The sequence below is a fragment of the Ooceraea biroi genome, chromosome 1, assembly GCF_003672135.1.
Source record: "Ooceraea biroi isolate clonal line C1 chromosome 1, Obir_v5.4, whole genome shotgun sequence".
Lineage (NCBI taxonomy): Eukaryota > Metazoa > Arthropoda > Insecta > Hymenoptera > Formicidae > Ooceraea > Ooceraea biroi.
Window position 1 is genome coordinate 17,971,567 of NC_039506.1, and position 16,440 is coordinate 17,988,006.

The 16,440-nt window shown below is 37.2% G+C and overlaps 2 protein-coding genes across 3 annotated transcripts; both read left to right on the top strand.

Annotated features, from left to right (window-relative positions):
- The first annotated feature begins 915 nt into the window (after nt 1-915).
- LOC105283327 (DNA-directed RNA polymerase II subunit RPB2-like) lies at nt 916-7,308 on the top strand. Its single transcript, XM_026969642.1, has 8 exons — nt 916-953; nt 1,055-1,068; nt 1,159-2,677; nt 3,014-3,236; nt 3,365-3,826; nt 3,973-4,315; nt 5,967-6,225; nt 6,435-7,308. Exons 1-8 carry the CDS (start codon nt 916-918, stop codon nt 6,718-6,720), a joined length of 3,144 nt encoding a protein of 1,047 aa, XP_026825443.1. The 3' UTR covers nt 6,721-7,308.
- Nucleotides 7,309-7,666: 358 nt separating this feature from the next.
- Nucleotides 7,667-12,568, top strand: LOC105283326 (BTB/POZ domain-containing protein KCTD9). 2 transcript variants are annotated; one of them, XM_011345986.3, is made up of 7 exons: nt 7,667-7,956; nt 8,161-8,282; nt 8,504-8,677; nt 8,847-9,007; nt 9,098-9,324; nt 9,619-9,948; nt 10,231-10,421. In XM_011345986.3, exons 1-7 carry the CDS (start codon nt 7,909-7,911, stop codon nt 10,282-10,284), a joined length of 1,116 nt encoding a protein of 371 aa, XP_011344288.2. In that variant the 5' UTR covers nt 7,667-7,908; the 3' UTR covers nt 10,285-10,421. The 2 variants fall into 2 exon arrangements, with proteins under 2 accessions (XP_011344288.2, XP_011344287.2); XM_011345985.3 differs by lacking the exon at nt 10,231-10,421 and adding an exon at nt 10,651-12,568 and having other exon boundaries at nt 7,669-7,956.
- Nucleotides 12,569-16,440: the final 3,872 nt, after the last annotated feature.

Here is a 16,440-nt window from a genome sequence, read left to right on the forward strand (position 1 = left end):
GGAATATATTCGACACTACGTAAAAAACCTCATAGAGTTTCCTCTCGTCATATCGTCGCGAAGCATCAGGTTACAATTTCACATTTACTTTAGTTTTTTTCTTTTTTTTTATGTTTATTTTAGGGTATTTCGAGAAGAAGATATTTGAAAAAGCCCGCCGCGCGCGCCGCCATATTGTTATTGTTGTTTTAGTTCCTCTCAGCAGTCGCTTCCTTCAAATGGCGCTATAATAAAATTCATGGAGTCTTCCAATTTCCCTCATTTCTCTCTCCCTCTTTCTTTCAGTTGTTATTTTATTGATTTTTTCGTTATTGGCGCATCAGGCACAATTGCAATTTGTGTTTCTACCCCGGTTGCCACGGTTATTTTTAAATGAAAAACAGGTTCTGATATTGTGTGATTGTTGCAAAGCAGCGAAGTCTCAAAATGAGTTATAGTACACGTAAGTTTAACGGGAAAATATAAACACTGCTGCTCTTGCGTTGTCCTACATATTGCAAAAGTATTTTACGTGAAAATCTGTATTGTTTCCGTAACAATGTACGCAACTTGTTTATAGCATTTGTAATAACGCAAATTTTACAAGTCATTTCAAGTTGACTCAAAATAGTGATTTGTTGTTGTAAATAATTTACTTATGCTTCTTTTAAATAAATTTAAAAAATTAATTTTTGTTACCAAAAATTGGGCTATGTTTTAGCATGTTATGTAAAATGTTTGGCAATCATTGATGATAATATTTGGAAATTACAATATATAGATTGAAACATTTAAATTCTAATTGGAAGAATTAAAGTTTAATTGGAAGTAAAATTGAAGACATCGGATTTTTACTATAATATATATGCTTTGCATGAAATATCGGAGAAAGCGGATACAAGACTGCTTATGAAAATGTTTTCAGGTCTCAGAGGAATGTCCGTTAACGAAAGAGAAGAATCACAAGTATGGCCGTGCGTTTACTGTGGCAACGGACTGAAATTTATCACTGTCTGTTTCGCCGCATTAACATTTGCCATTACTGCTATGCTGATTTTGCAAATTCTCTATACAGAGAATATACCACAGGTACATACATTGAGCGACGGGAGAACAAAAAAGAAAATTCATGAAGATAAAAATTGTGCTAGTAATAATATTCTCCTTTTCTCATCTCAGTAGTCTTCACGGTATCCATGGGGGTTGCTACGGATTATTCAAATTGTCTCAAATCGGCAACTAAAGTATTGAGAAAGTCGAGCAATGCAGTGGACGCTGTGGATCCCGGGGGATACTTTATTATCAACGGGTCGGAGAAGGTTCTCATAGCGCAGGAGAAGATGGCGACCAACACCGTTTACGTTTTTAGCATGAAGGACGGCAAGTATGCCTACAAGGCTGAAATCAGATCTTGTTTGGAGCACAGTTCGCGCCCCACCTCGACCCTGTGGATCAACATGATGGCCAAGAGCGGAGCCAGCATAAAAAAATCCGCCATAGGCCAACGCATCATCGCGATTATTCCCTACATCAAGCAGGAGATTCCCATAATGGTCGTTTTCCGCGCCCTCGGGTTCGTCGCTGACCGCGACATCCTCGAGCACATCATCTACGACTTCGACGATCCCGAAATGATGGAGATGGTGAAGCCGTCCCTGGACGAGGCGTTCGTTATACAGGAGCAGAGCGTCGCCTTGAACTTCATCGGCTCGAGGGGCGCGAAACCAGGCGTGACCAAGGAGAAGCGAATCAAGTACGCTCGAGAAATCTTGCAGAAGGAAATGCTGCCGCACGTTGGCATAAGCGACTTCTGCGAGACGAAGAAGGCTTACTTTCTGGGCTACATGGTGCACAGATTACTGTCGGCGTCTTTGGGACGACGGGAGCTAGACGATCGCGATCATTACGGCAACAAAAGATTAGACCTGGCCGGACCTCTACTGGCATTCCTGTTCCGTGGCCTGTTCAAGAACCTGATGAAGGAAGTGCGTCTGTACGCGCAGAAGTTTATCGACCGAGGCAAGGATTTCAATCTCGAACTGGCGATCAAGACGAAGATCATTACCGATGGTTTGCGGTACTCGCTCGCCACGGGCAACTGGGGCGACCAGAAGAAGGCGCATCAGGCGAGAGCGGGCGTGTCGCAGGTGTTGAACAGGCTTACCTTCGCGTCGACGTTGTCGCACTTGAGGCGAGTAAACTCGCCGATCGGAAGGGACGGCAAACTCGCGAAGCCGCGTCAGTTACACAACACGTTGTGGGGTATGCTGTGCCCGGCAGAAACGCCCGAGGGTGCTGCTGTGGGATTGGTAAAAAATCTGGCCTTGATGGCGTACATAAGCGTTGGCTCGCAGCCGTCCCCTATTCTGGAGTTCTTGGAGGAATGGTCGATGGAGAATCTTGAGGAAATAGCTCCGAGCGCTATTGCTGACGCTACTAAGATATTCGTGAACGGATGCTGGGTCGGCATCCACAGGGATCCGGATCAGTTGATGGCCACTTTGCGCAAGCTGAGACGGCAGATGGACATCATCGTGTCGGAAGTGTCGATGATCCGCGACATCAGGGACCGTGAAATAAGGATTTATACGGATGCAGGCAGAATCAGTAGACCCCTGCTCATAGTAGAGGGACAAAATCTCTTATTGAAGAAAAGACACATCGATATGCTGAAAGAAAGGGACTACAATAATGACGGGTAAGAGCGTTCTCTTGGTTCATCATTATCATCAGTTTTGTGCTGTTCGTTGAAGAGGAACGTCATAATCTTTAAACTATTATTATGTATTTATTATTTATTTATTATTAGGTGCGCAAATTAATCTGATGTCTTTAGTTTTATATACGTTGATGATAACCATTTTTTATTTAAATATTAAAACCTAAATTCAATAACTTCTTTAATTCGCTAGTAAATACAATAATAACTCCAATTTATTTGTTAACTAAACTGGCAATACAATTGCAAATCATTGTAAATTATACTGGTAGTTGTAACGTGCATTAATTTATGATTCAATTTAATCTCTTACAGATGGCAAGAATTGGTAGGTAGCGGAGTTGTAGAGTACATAGACACACTGGAGGAGGAAACCGTCATGATAGCCATGTCACCAGACGATCTGAGGCAGGAAAAGGAGTACGCGTATTGTACGACCTACACTCATTGTGAAATTCATCCGGCAATGATTCTTGGCGTGTGCGCTTCCATAATACCATTTCCTGATCACAATCAAAGTCCTAGGAATACGTATCAGGTACACGAGCAATATATACTACATTCTCTTTCGATCTTTTTACTTTGCAATTTTTGGAAGACGAAATATATTATTTAATTATTATAAATATTTAAATTTCGATATTATAGATTTTTTTAATCTTTCAGAGCGCTATGGGGAAACAAGCAATGGGCGTGTACATTACAAATTTCCACGTGCGTATGGACACGTTGGCTCACGTACTATATTATCCTCACAAGCCGTTGGTCACTACGCGATCCATGGAGTATCTGAGATTCCGTGAGCTGCCGGCCGGCATTAACAGCATCGTCGCTATCCTCTGTTACACAGGATACAATCAAGAAGACAGCGTCATCTTGAACGCGAGCGCCGTTGAGAGAGGCTTCTTCCGATCGGTGTTCTACCGCTCGTACAAGGAGGCGGAATCGAAGAAGATCGGTGACCAGGAGGAACAGTTTGAGAAACCTTCACGTTCTACCTGCCAAGGAATGCGTAATGCTATATACGACAAGTTGGACGACGACGGAATCATTGCCCCTGGCATTCGCGTGTCGGGTGACGACGTGATCATAGGAAAAACAATTACTCTACCCGAAACGGACGATGAGGTACAAGTCCCAGTATCTTTCAATGTATTCGCTGCTTAATGTGCAATGTGAGCACGCCGGATGACGCTGATTCCCCAAATCGCACGCTGAATGTCTTGATTGACACGAAACATTTTAACGTTTCCTCGTTTCATTCGTGCTTTCAGTTGGACAGTACGACCAAGCGTTTTACGAAACGCGACGCGTCCACCTTCTTGCGCAACAGCGAGACCGGGATAGTCGACCAAGTGATGTTGACGTTAAACAGCGAGGGATACAAGTTCTGCAAGATTCGCGTGCGTAGTGTGCGCATTCCGCAGATCGGCGACAAGTTCGCGTCGCGTCACGGGCAGAAGGGTACGTGCGGAATTCAATACAGGCAAGAGGATATGCCGTTCACCTGTGAGGGTCTCACACCCGACATTATCATCAATCCCCACGCCATCCCCTCTCGCATGACCATCGGTCACTTGATCGAGTGCATACAAGGGAAAGTTTCCGCTAACAAAGGTACAGTTTTCACATTTTTTCGCTCAACTCAAATGTAGATTAAAAGAGAGATATATGTTATATATAGAGAGATCGATAAAATATCAAGTAGATAAAATACCGATTAAATAAAATGCTTGACTTTTAAATATATAATTGTAATAATCTTTTACTAATTTGTAGAAATAATAACACAACTAAGATGATGTATACCATATGAAAATCTCTCTCTCTCTCTTTCTCCCTCTCTTTGGCATGCTACATTTAAATTATTTTTACAAATTATTATATTGGGTTGTTCGGAAAGTAATTTCGTTTTTCACAAAGCGATGACGTTAGTCGCGTTCCTCGATACTTAACCTTACTCTAAGCGGCAAATTCGTTTTATATTTTGACAACTGACATTTCAGACGTCATTTAGTATCTTATTGTGTTGCGATCTGTCAAGTAATTGTTTTTTGGCATCACATCAAACATGGAAAATCAAAGTGAGCATTTTCGTAATACTTTGCTTTTTTACTACCGAAAGGGTAAAAATGCAGTGCAAGCGAGAAAAAAATTGTGTACCGTGTACGGAGAAGATGTATTGAGTGAACGTCAGTATCAGAATTGGTTTTCGAAATTTCGATTTGAAAGATGCACCACGTTCAGGTCGGCCAATTAAAGCTAATGACGAGAAAATAAAGGCTCTGGTGGATGCAAACCGTCGCATAACAACACGCGAAATTGCTGAAAAGTTAAATTTATCGAATTCGACCGTTTACGATCATTTGAAACGCCTTGGATTCGTTTCAAAGCTCGATATTTGGGTTCCACACAATTTAAAGGAAATTGACTTGATTCGACGCATTACCATCTGCGATTCATCGTTGAAACGTGAAGAAAATGAACCATTTTTGAAGCGAATCATAACTGGAGATGAAAAATGGATTGTTTACGACAATGTTAAGCGAAAACGATCATGGTCCAGGCAAGATGAACCTGCTCAATCGACATCCAAGGCAGATATTCATCAAAAGAAGATCATGCTTTCTGTATGGTGGGATTGGAAGGGAATCGTATTTTTCGAGCTACTACCAAGCAACCAGACGATTGATTCGAAAGTGTATTGTCGTCAGCTGGATGAATTTGATGCTGCCATCAAGCAGAAGCGACCAGAATTGGCGAATAGGAAAGGTGTCGTATTCCATCACGACAATGCCAGACCACACACAAGTTTGGTCACTCGCCAGAAGCTTTTACAGCTTGGATGGGATGTGCTGCCACACCCACCATACTCTCCTGATCTGGCACCATCCGATTACCATTTGTTCCGGTCTCTACAAAATTCTTTGAACAATGTAAACTTCGATTCAAATGAAGGCGTCAAAAATCACTTGCTTCAATTTTTTGTCAATAAGGAGAAGGACTTCTATGAGTGTGGAATCTTAAAGTTGCCAGAAAGATGGCGAAAGGTAGTGGAACAAAATGGCCAATACATCACTGAATAAAATTTTTTCTAAATATGAAAAAACCGCCTTTCATTTTTCCTTGAAAAAACGAAATAACTTTCCGAACAACCCAATATATAGAGTAAGATAGTTGATCTATAAGTAAATAGATCTAATATAAATAAATAATATTAAAAAATGAATAAAAAGATGTCTATGTGCTTATCAACGTGTTTTTTTAGGAGAGATCGGTGATGCTACACCGTTTAACGATGCCGTGAATGTGCAAAAGATCTCGACGCTTCTGCAGGAATACGGTTACCAATTACGAGGAAACGAAGTTATGTACAATGGACATACGGGTCGCAAAATCAACGCACAAGTCTTTTTAGGGCCGACTTATTATCAGCGCTTGAAGCACATGGTGGACGATAAGATTCATAGTAGAGCAAGAGGACCCGTGCAAATTCTAGTTAGGCAACCTATGGAAGGTCGCGCGAGGTAATTATACCTATCATTAGTCTTGCTGTTCTAATATGCAGCGACTAAATGAAATTTGACTAAAAACACTTTATATAACGATTATTTGAATCGTCAAAATGGTCAAAATCGATTTACTTTAATTAAAATCTGTTCCGCCAGCTTCGATGTATACATATATATTGTTAAGTATTTTTCGTTTATTTATATATATTTTTTATGGGCTTTAGGGACGGCGGACTTCGTTTCGGAGAGATGGAACGTGACTGTCAGATTTCTCACGGCGCGGCGCAATTTTTGAGGGAACGTCTATTTGAAGTGTCGGACCCATATCGAATTCACATATGCAATTTTTGCGGCCTGATAGCCATAGCAAATTTACGGAACAACACCTTCGAGTGCAAAGGATGCAAAAACAAAACGCAAATTTCGCAAATTAGATTGCCGTACGCGGCGAAGCTCCTTTTCCAGGAACTGATGGCGATGAATATTGCACCTAGGCTCATGATAAATTAATACTATTCGTACTATTAATATCACTACATAGAAATTAGTACTTAGATTTCTGAAGAGTTTAATACAACCATTTTAATACTCTATATTTATGACGTTGTTTAATAAGGTTTACCATTGTCAATAAATACTTAATGTGTATTAAGTATTTATTAAGTAATGTCTTGAGAATTTTACAAACTTAACGTTTCAATTGAGTGATATGTTAATAGTCTTAAGTTAGACCTGGTGTGATACAGTAATATTTCTGAATAAGTATATAATTTTGTAAATAAATTTTCTAAGATACACTATTTTCTGCACGTGTCCCATACAACACATTGTTAAGTCGTGAATTAAAAAAAAAACATCAATAGTTTTGATATGTTTCTTATTTAACGTGAAATTAAAATTGCGCTAATTTTGCACTGCTTAAATTCTTAAGTACTTTACAATAACGTAAACGAGTGATCACGCAAATTTCGATCCAACCCTCCGAGGCAGATGTAATCTTATTTTCAAATCTAATGCTCTAACGATTGATCGGAACAATTCTTCATTTGTAATACTGTAATGACGAATTAAACAAATTAAACAAGTTTCTAAATAGCACAACTCGTCAATGTATCAGGAAACATTTTTATTAGGTGCGCAAGTTAATTCGATGCTTTTTTTTAAAGAAATTGAGCTTTTTATTTTAAATTACTTACTCTTTTTGTCGAGAGAGGAGTCGTCAGCTGTTCGATAGATGGAGAAAAGTATTAGACAATGATGGCGAATATTTCGAAGATTCACGTGTTTGTTGTTTTTTGGTGGCTTCAATTTCTTCAAGAAAAGCATCGAATTAATTTGCGCACTCAATATTTTCGTATAATAATACAATGGGCCAGTTTTTTTTTTTAACGATAAGATTAAAAAAAAGAAAACGAGAAAAAGTGAGAGGGAAGTTTAGATGGCGTTGTTGGACGCTTTTCTCACTGTGCGCACGCGTACTTGGTCTACGTCTACATCTACATCAAAAGTGCCGGTTGTAAATTGTTATCATCATAATACGTACCACGAGCAGCATCGTCAGGTAGCGCTGGATAGCGATAACGTCGGTTCTAGTTGTTTACATGCGAGAGTTTGACGACCCAGAGGACGATCTCCGTCCACGTAGAGACGCACATAGAGGCTCCATTTATTGAAGAAAATTTATTGCAATCCGCAACTATGAAGAGAGTGATCATTTTCCTTAATGGCACTGATGCCAACGGCAAGGTACTGCTACATTCTGCTTGTATGCTACATTTTATTCTTTTTACCGTTTGTAAACAGATTTTGTATACTTCCTTTGTCTCAAGTTAAAACTTACATCTCTTGACGAGTGCACTCGTGTTGCACATCTTGTTGAGAAGTTGCGTAGGCGTAGAAACATTCAATGAAAGCAGTTTTTGTTTTACAACATATTTTTGTATTTGACAGGTGTTTGTGGTGACTCATTCATTAGACGAATTGTTGTTAGCGGCCGGTGCGAAATTCGAGATAACTGCAAAGAGGATCTTCACACCACAGGGTGGCGAGGTTGACGATATCAAGTTAATTAGGTAACTCGCTTGCAGTTTATTTATTTACTTTTTTTGTTACTGAAGAGATTTTACTTTCTCTCTCTCTCTTGACTCGCAGATGAATGGTCATATTTCTTTTTCATAACCGATACTACAAAACGTCTTCTTGGTGCATTATATTTGTACTGTTATTTTCACTATATGTATTACAATATTAATTATAACGTTATACTATATTCTTTCTTCCCATTGTTTTACAGAGATGATGATATTTTGTACGTCTCAAATGGAGAGGATTATATACAAAAAGATAAGATACATAGTAACAAATTAAATAAAAATTCAGAATGGATTACGCTGAACGTTGGGGGAAAATATTTTACCACAACTAGGAATACCTTAACGAAAAAGGAGCCTATAAGCATGTTAGCAAGGTATATCTGTAATTTTTTGCTAGCATAAAATTACTCAGCAGATATTTTATATATTGCTTAGGAAAAATTGCATGTATTATATTACGGAGTATATAGAAACGAAATATTTCTATGTGCGTACACGAGTATGTATGCACGAGTAAAATAATTGTAAAGAAAATTTCCGCAGAATGTTTACGGAGAGCACGGGTACTGAGAATGCGATACAGCCGAGTAAACAAGATCACCTTGGAGCGTATCTGATCGACAGGAGTCCTCTGTATTTCGAGCCTCTATTAAATTATCTAAGGCATGGCGAAGTAATACTTGATTCCAATGTGAATGTAGCTGGTATATATACCTTCAGTCATATTTAAGTTACTGCTACAGATCAGCTTTACGTAAAACCTAAGAAACTAAGAAACGAAATTGTATTGCCAGGGATGTTGGCGGAGGCTCATTTCTACGGCATTGAAGGCGCCATACGAATTCTCTCAGCGATTGTGGAGAAGGAGGAACTGCAGAAAGAGGGTCTTAAATCGTTGACCCGCAATGATGTACTTAAAGCAATCATGTCAACGCCGACCAATGCAGAGCTCAGGTTCCAGGGAGTCGACTTTGCTAAAGCCGATCTTTCCAAGCTAGATCTCAGGAATATCAATTTCAAGGTATATATGCATTTCTCGCCTTGCAAATAAGTCGGACCATATAAAAGGATCGTACAAAGTGTCTCGTTTCTTGAGAATTGTTCTCTCTCGTCTGCCGTTGTCGTTTTATACGCTTTACTTTTTTTACATCTCGGTATCTCGGCATACGTGATCGCGCGAAATTTTATAATCTGTAAAAGCATGATGTTTTTTTTATTACAACTAAAACTTGATAAAATATTTTAAATTAATAAAACTTCGGGAAGTCTGTTTGAGTCCAGTTTGTTGTACCTACAAACAAGTTTCTCTTTGCAGTACGCTATTATGCACCACTGCAGTCTGGCAGGTGCCAATTTGTCTGGATGCTGCTTCGAGCGTGCCGATTTGTCCCACGCGAATCTGCAGGGCGCACAATTAATGTGCGTGAAAATGTCGTGCGCAAACCTAGCCGCGGCGAATTTACGTTCGTGCAACTTTGAGGATCCCGGCGGTTTGCCCGCGAACATGGAAGGCGTGAATCTGAAAGGCGCCAACCTCGAAGGCAGTAATATGGCGTCTGTCAATCTGCGCGTGGCGACGTTAAAAAATGCCGTCCTGAGAAATTGCGTCCTGAGGTCCGCTGTTTTGGCCGGTGCGGACCTAGAGGTGCTGTTTGTTCATCACGCATCGTTGTTTCAACATAAGCTCTGTTTCTATTATTTCTTTTAATACTGGGTCAGTCAAAAAGTTCGGTTTAATTCATACATACATATAATACAGGCAAACCGGGCCCAACCGGGACGATATTAAAAAAAAAACTGATCCAATATTTTAATTTTGTTATAACAATGATTATGATTTATATTTCTTGTATTTATTACATTTAATATTTATTGCGTTTATATACTAATATTAATGTATGTATTTAAATGTGTTTGTATTTTGTAGTGCTCTGATTTATCTGGCTCCAATCTGCAGGATGCAATGTTTATGTTATTGTAATTGATAATTTATTGCTAATAAACATTATAATTAGAATGTCATAGGGAATAATGTCTAATCATAGACAACGATGGTGATTACTTGGTTGAATAATTTGTTCCTACTGAATACAATAAAGTAAAATTTGCAAAACCGAACCAAACTTTTTGACTGATCCAATATTTACGCTAAATAACCCTAGAGAGATGGTAGGTTGAAGGCGTTCCCGTCCCAACCGGGACGGTATTAAAAAAAAACTGATCCAATATTTTAATTTTGTTATAACAATTATTATGATTTATATTTCTTGTATTTATTACATTTAATATTTATTGCGTTTATATACTAATATTAATGTATGTATTTAAATGTGTTTGTATTTTGTAGTGCTGTGATTTATCTGGCTCCGATCTGCAGGATGCAAATCTTCGTGGCGCCAATCTGAAGGACGCCGCCTTCGAGTTAATGCTAACACCGTTACACATGTCCCAAACGATACGATAACAATGAAAGTCACGCTGCGCACGTTGTTGCTGCAGCTGGAATTCTACAGGAATGATAGTATTTCAGTTGATTTATATAAATTTCGGTAATGGACTAGGAGCAACCAAGTGGCTAACGTTATAATACTGAATTCTTTTATCTTTCTCTCTTTCTTTCATAGACAACACAGAAACTGTTGCTTTTTGACGAAATTTTAGGTGGATATAATAGATTTGTTCTTTGTAGCTATCAAATTTATGCTATCATTGTGCTGTTATAACGCCTGTCATGTCTATAACGCCTATCGGCGTGGCGCGAAGAAGCAAACGTAACTAAACTGATTCTATTGATCGTTCATTGATGTGTCATAAAACGGATACATTTATCGAATCGGTCGGCAATAAAAATCATGGCCGATTGTTCCGTCATATCACGTAAACGTTAATGACATCAGGATCGCGATGTTTAAATTCGGAATCGATTATCAGAAGTGCATGAAAATAAAGCCACCGAATTAATTAATTTGTAACGAATAATAATTGTTTACATGTGATAATGTTTTTCTCGTTATTGCGTTACTTATAATTGCGTTCATTCTCTCTCGCGGGGAGCAATTGACGTGTGAAGCGTGACGATGCTTTCAATTTGCCTTATCTCGATTTTGTTGTACATTAATTAAGTTTACGCTAGATTTAGGGAGTCCATTTCAATGTTTTAATCGCGAACAATTTTTGTGATATACATACGATAGTTGATTGCATATAAATGCTGTAAATAATAGTGAGTAAAATATGTTAGAGATATTATAGGAAAAGTTTCGATGTTTAGATGATAATAAATTGTAGCAGTTCCGTGACTACAGCGCACAAATCGAGACATTTCGCTTCTCGTGCGATTTCTAAAGTGGCGCCATGTATTTAATTTTTTACCGTAACTTATATGTAGCGCGTAGGTAGGCGACAATAATTTAAATAAATATATGTTTATACCTGTGAAGTTACTTCAACGCGTATTAAGAGTATTGAAACTTTTATAATGATTAAATCCTCCTAAAAGGTAAATAAAATATTTAATTTCAAGCTGAATATAACACTGGAGATATATTTTAAGTAATTTTATATCGAGTCGAATTGGAAAGTCCGTATCGACTTGTTTAGTCAAATGCAAACATTCATGTGTTAAGAGTTAACGTAAAGTTTTGCGTTTGCATTTTGCTGAAAAAAAATCGGCACGGACTTTTTCGTCAAGGCAATAACAATAAAATGAGTATTTAAGGAAGACACGTATGATAGAATACGCATTCTAAGGTCGATTTAGACTATATGGCATGGACGGTAACGTACCATCTTCAAATTTCCATTTTTTTATTTTTGAAACGGTCCGTTCATGTTTTGTTTCACACTGGCGGACCAGCGCCGACATACATACCGACACGACCATCAAAATAGTTTTGCAAGAATGTCGACTAGCGCCGGACGATACGTCCCATTGAATAGTGCCGATTAGTGTAGACAGTCTCACTAAAACGCATGTTTCAAAGTTTCGTCGTGTCGGTGCCAATACGTGCCGCCGTATAGTCGATATTTTTTGTCGATTCAAGTGTTTTTAAAGCATCGTACGTTTAACGATAAATTGGAGGAAAATAATGAAAAAAATATATACTGAATGTACATATAATCCTTGCGAGTTCTCTGAAGCATATTATTATATAATCCTGTATTAAACGGACGATATAACTTTAAGTAAATTGTAAGGAAATTATTTTTTTAAGAAATGTGTACACAAGGATGTATCTTATAAAACAAATTGTTTGAATGCCTAACGTAACATAAATTTATTTCGTTACACGACTTGCACGAGCATAACGTTAAAAGTAATTCATATAGTGTAAATTAGAAGTAAAATTTTAGAAGAAAAATTTAATATGAGCCAATAAAATTCAATTTTTTAGAAGTCTTTTAGGTCAATTCTTTTGCCAATTTGCCTATATTAATGCTTTTATTTTATGAAATTTTATCGCTGTGCAAAGAGAAATTGGACAGTCACTCTATTCAATTTCGAATTCAATTTCCAGATTGTTTCAAATTTGTTTTAATTTTATTTAATGCTAACAGCTACGAACGAATTGATCCGACGATTTTAAATTTAAACATTCTCAAAAATTCTTTATCCGACGCCTTTTACCTCGATGGAGGGAAAATATATTTAATAATTTCAATTTTTAATTAACGATTTTCATTTATCTCGTGTATCATATGTAATATATATCTTGAATTGAATTGTTATATGCAAATAAAAAAGGTAAATAAAAAAACGGTACACCTACATACAAAGAATCGTTTCATATTACCAATTAAAAGTTTTATTTTATTAATTAAACTTATATGAGCAAATAGAGAATCTGACAAACGCGGTTGTCAGCGCGCGTATATTTTTATTATTTATTTTACAATTGTGCAATATTCAACGTTTCGATTCTGCCTCGGATCCTTTCCAGGATTGTTAAATGTTAACATCGACTAGAGTCAGTGTATTTAACAGTGTATTTAAAATGGTAAAATATATCATGATCATGTTTCGAAAATGTAAGCTCCGACAACCGCATTTACTAGATTCTACCCGGCCATACAATTTCAATGAATCTCTCGATGTTTTAGAACAGAGAACTCCATGAAAATAGAAGTTACGAACTTTCGTCGCGCAATTACTAAGTCTCCCTTGTCGCGAACGTGTTCTTTGATAGTGAAAGAGTCGTAGATATCTCGAACAACTGTGATCAACGATCCGTACCACTCGGAATCACGTCAGAAGTAAGAGAGTCTTGTCTGTTAATCAAATTAGATTTATCGATGCGATAATGTAAATCAAATTAACGAGGGTAATCGGTATTTTAAAATTATTTTGTTACGTCAATATTTATTATCTAGAAAAATTATTATATATACTTTATTTTTTAGAATTATCCGAAAAATGTATTTGTCGGTGAAATTTGCCAATAATTGTCATGATATAGCTTTACACGCAGCTTTTAGACTTTTCATATGTCCGGATATTGCTTTTTTCTGCATTTTTGGATTTGATATTCAAATGCGCAAAACTTTAATTAAGAATTAAGAATTAATACTTTGCTCAAAAAGTCCGCGCGAACCTTTCGGCGACACAATCTATATACATTTTAATAATAATAATAAGCTTTATTAACTTTATTAATTTTACGAGTTCTTTGAAAAGAAAACACGAACGAGATATTTCGTGTTTTTATTTATGCAAAAAAATTCATCCGATTTTGTAAAGCGGATTATCTCGCCGATTTGCATCGACAATGAGATGAACTTTCCTCGTGTATTCTGATAAAACAATCCATTATCTCGAAATAAATATCAAGAAATATGATCAAGTCGGTTCATGTGAAACATATGCAAGACAATCCCCCGGAGTCCCGGAATTCTTGGTCTGCCCTTTGGAGTGGAGGGAAAGCGGAGTTCTGGAGAGTCGAAGTCCTCGACGATGCGGTGAAGTCTGCGTGGAAACAACGCGGGGACTATCCTGCGTGGCTACGCAGGTGAGCTGGCATACGGAAGGACCGAAGAGCTCGCTTCCGAGGACAGGAAAGTCCATAAGAATTCGCTTCCAAGGACAGGAAGTCCCGTGACGGCTCGCTCCCTGAGAATACGTGAAAGGCCCGTAAGAGCTCACTTCCGAGAACTTCTACTGAGATGCCGAGGAGAGTTCCAACTTGTTTTCCCGAGCGTGGGAATACTGCTGAATGTACTTGTCAGTTCTTGAATGCAAGAAAGGTGGCTGGTGGTGAAAGGTGATTCTTCCTTGTCTTTTTACGATAATTTTTAACAGATTTGTATAACAATAATTGCATATTTTGCTTCAAGTGTTTACTGTAAAATATATTACAGAACTAAATTTATTTTAAATAAACTTTTAACTAGATGATATAAATTTCTACAAATTGAAACTTTTGCGATGTACTTAAATAACAATCGGATTTGACTTATGGATTGGACCAGTATTTCTTGTTATTTTAGTTCCGACGTTTCGTGAACATTTCAGTCTATTTCTTCAGGGAATAGTAGCTTGCTTTTTTTCCCTATTAAAGTGGATTGTAATGTTTACAAAACGTTCAGAACCAAAATGATAAGAAAGGAAACTACAACCTGAAAGCCAAATCCGATCGTAATATTAAACCCTATTATTTCCCTTCTTCCACAATAATTCACATATTTGTAAACTTTCATACACATATGCATAATAATATTGTAATATTATAATAAGATAATAATATTAATAATACTAATGATAATAATAAATGGTAAAATGGCGAAATAGATACTAAGTTTTGTATAATTTATTTTCATAATATTGATTCACATTGTAGTTTGTAGTTTATATGTGTGATATATTTTGATTAGAGGAAATGTAAAAACAGCATGTATTTTTATCATGTCTGCTATATGATACTTGTTTAGATATTGTTAAAATAAGATCTTTGAAATCATAATTATGTAACAAATAAAACAAAACTGATACTCATTGATAATGATTTCAGATAATTAATTAGTCGTTTTGAGTAATTAGCGTTTTGAGTTAAATCATAAACTTTTCATAACCAAGCAGTTGATGCTCTCTGTGAATTTATCAAATTAATTTCCAACAATCGCGATGGGAGTTGCCACTGGACATAAATCGAGTAAATGAATCGTAATTATGGTAAATTAACGCTTCAGTTTGTAATGCGATCTACGACTACAAATACGCAAGTTACAACTTGAAAGATTCCCCCGACTGAATTAAATGTTATTATCTCTGCATTGCTTTTATTGCTTTCATCGTTGGATAGCAAAATAAATATACGGAGAAATGAGCTTTACACACTTTTTAAACAAATTCTAAACGAATGATTCTATATCATAGACCATATACTACTGAACCGCTCATTATCTTATTTCCTCTATTGGTCAGAAAGAGAGGCCTGGCGCCGAGTTACAGGAAAGAGAGACATTGCTCGATCACGCGTGTGACAAGAAAACTATGACCTATAACAGTTTTAGTTTCCTTGTTATATCTTCATATCTCACATGCTGTCCTTGTCCCTAAACTCGGCAGCAGTTCCCCACCACTGATGCGCAGTCCAGTAATATATAGTCTATGATTCTCTATAGTATCCCATAATAAATCGCGTCTTAATACTAATAAATATTATATATATTTGCTGTATTTTATTCTTTTCTTGAAAATGTAGTTTTCTTTACAAAGAGGATATTTATCTTACGCGGAAAAATATTAATATACATTGCTATGTTATATTTTTATGTAACATTATTTTAGATTTATATTTGATGTTACATATTTAAAAATTATAAATAGTAATTACATGAACAATAATAAAATTGTTTCAGACAACCTAAATAAACCGTCTCAAATATCTTTATTTTCCCTGTTTTATTCCCTCGAAGAGTCTACAAGTCACAGAGTAGCTGGGAGATGACATATTTAAATTCTGTCAATGATAGCTTACCGGAGTAATTTCCGGTAAGCATTCTGTTCCCCAAAATGCGAAAATTCCAAAATGAGCTCGGGGGAAAGCAAGCACGTTTCCCGCGAACGGGGATGGCAAAGGCGCCCCTTGCGTCACCGGCAGCCAGTCGAACGAGAAGATTGCGCCAGGGGTTGGTCGGGGAG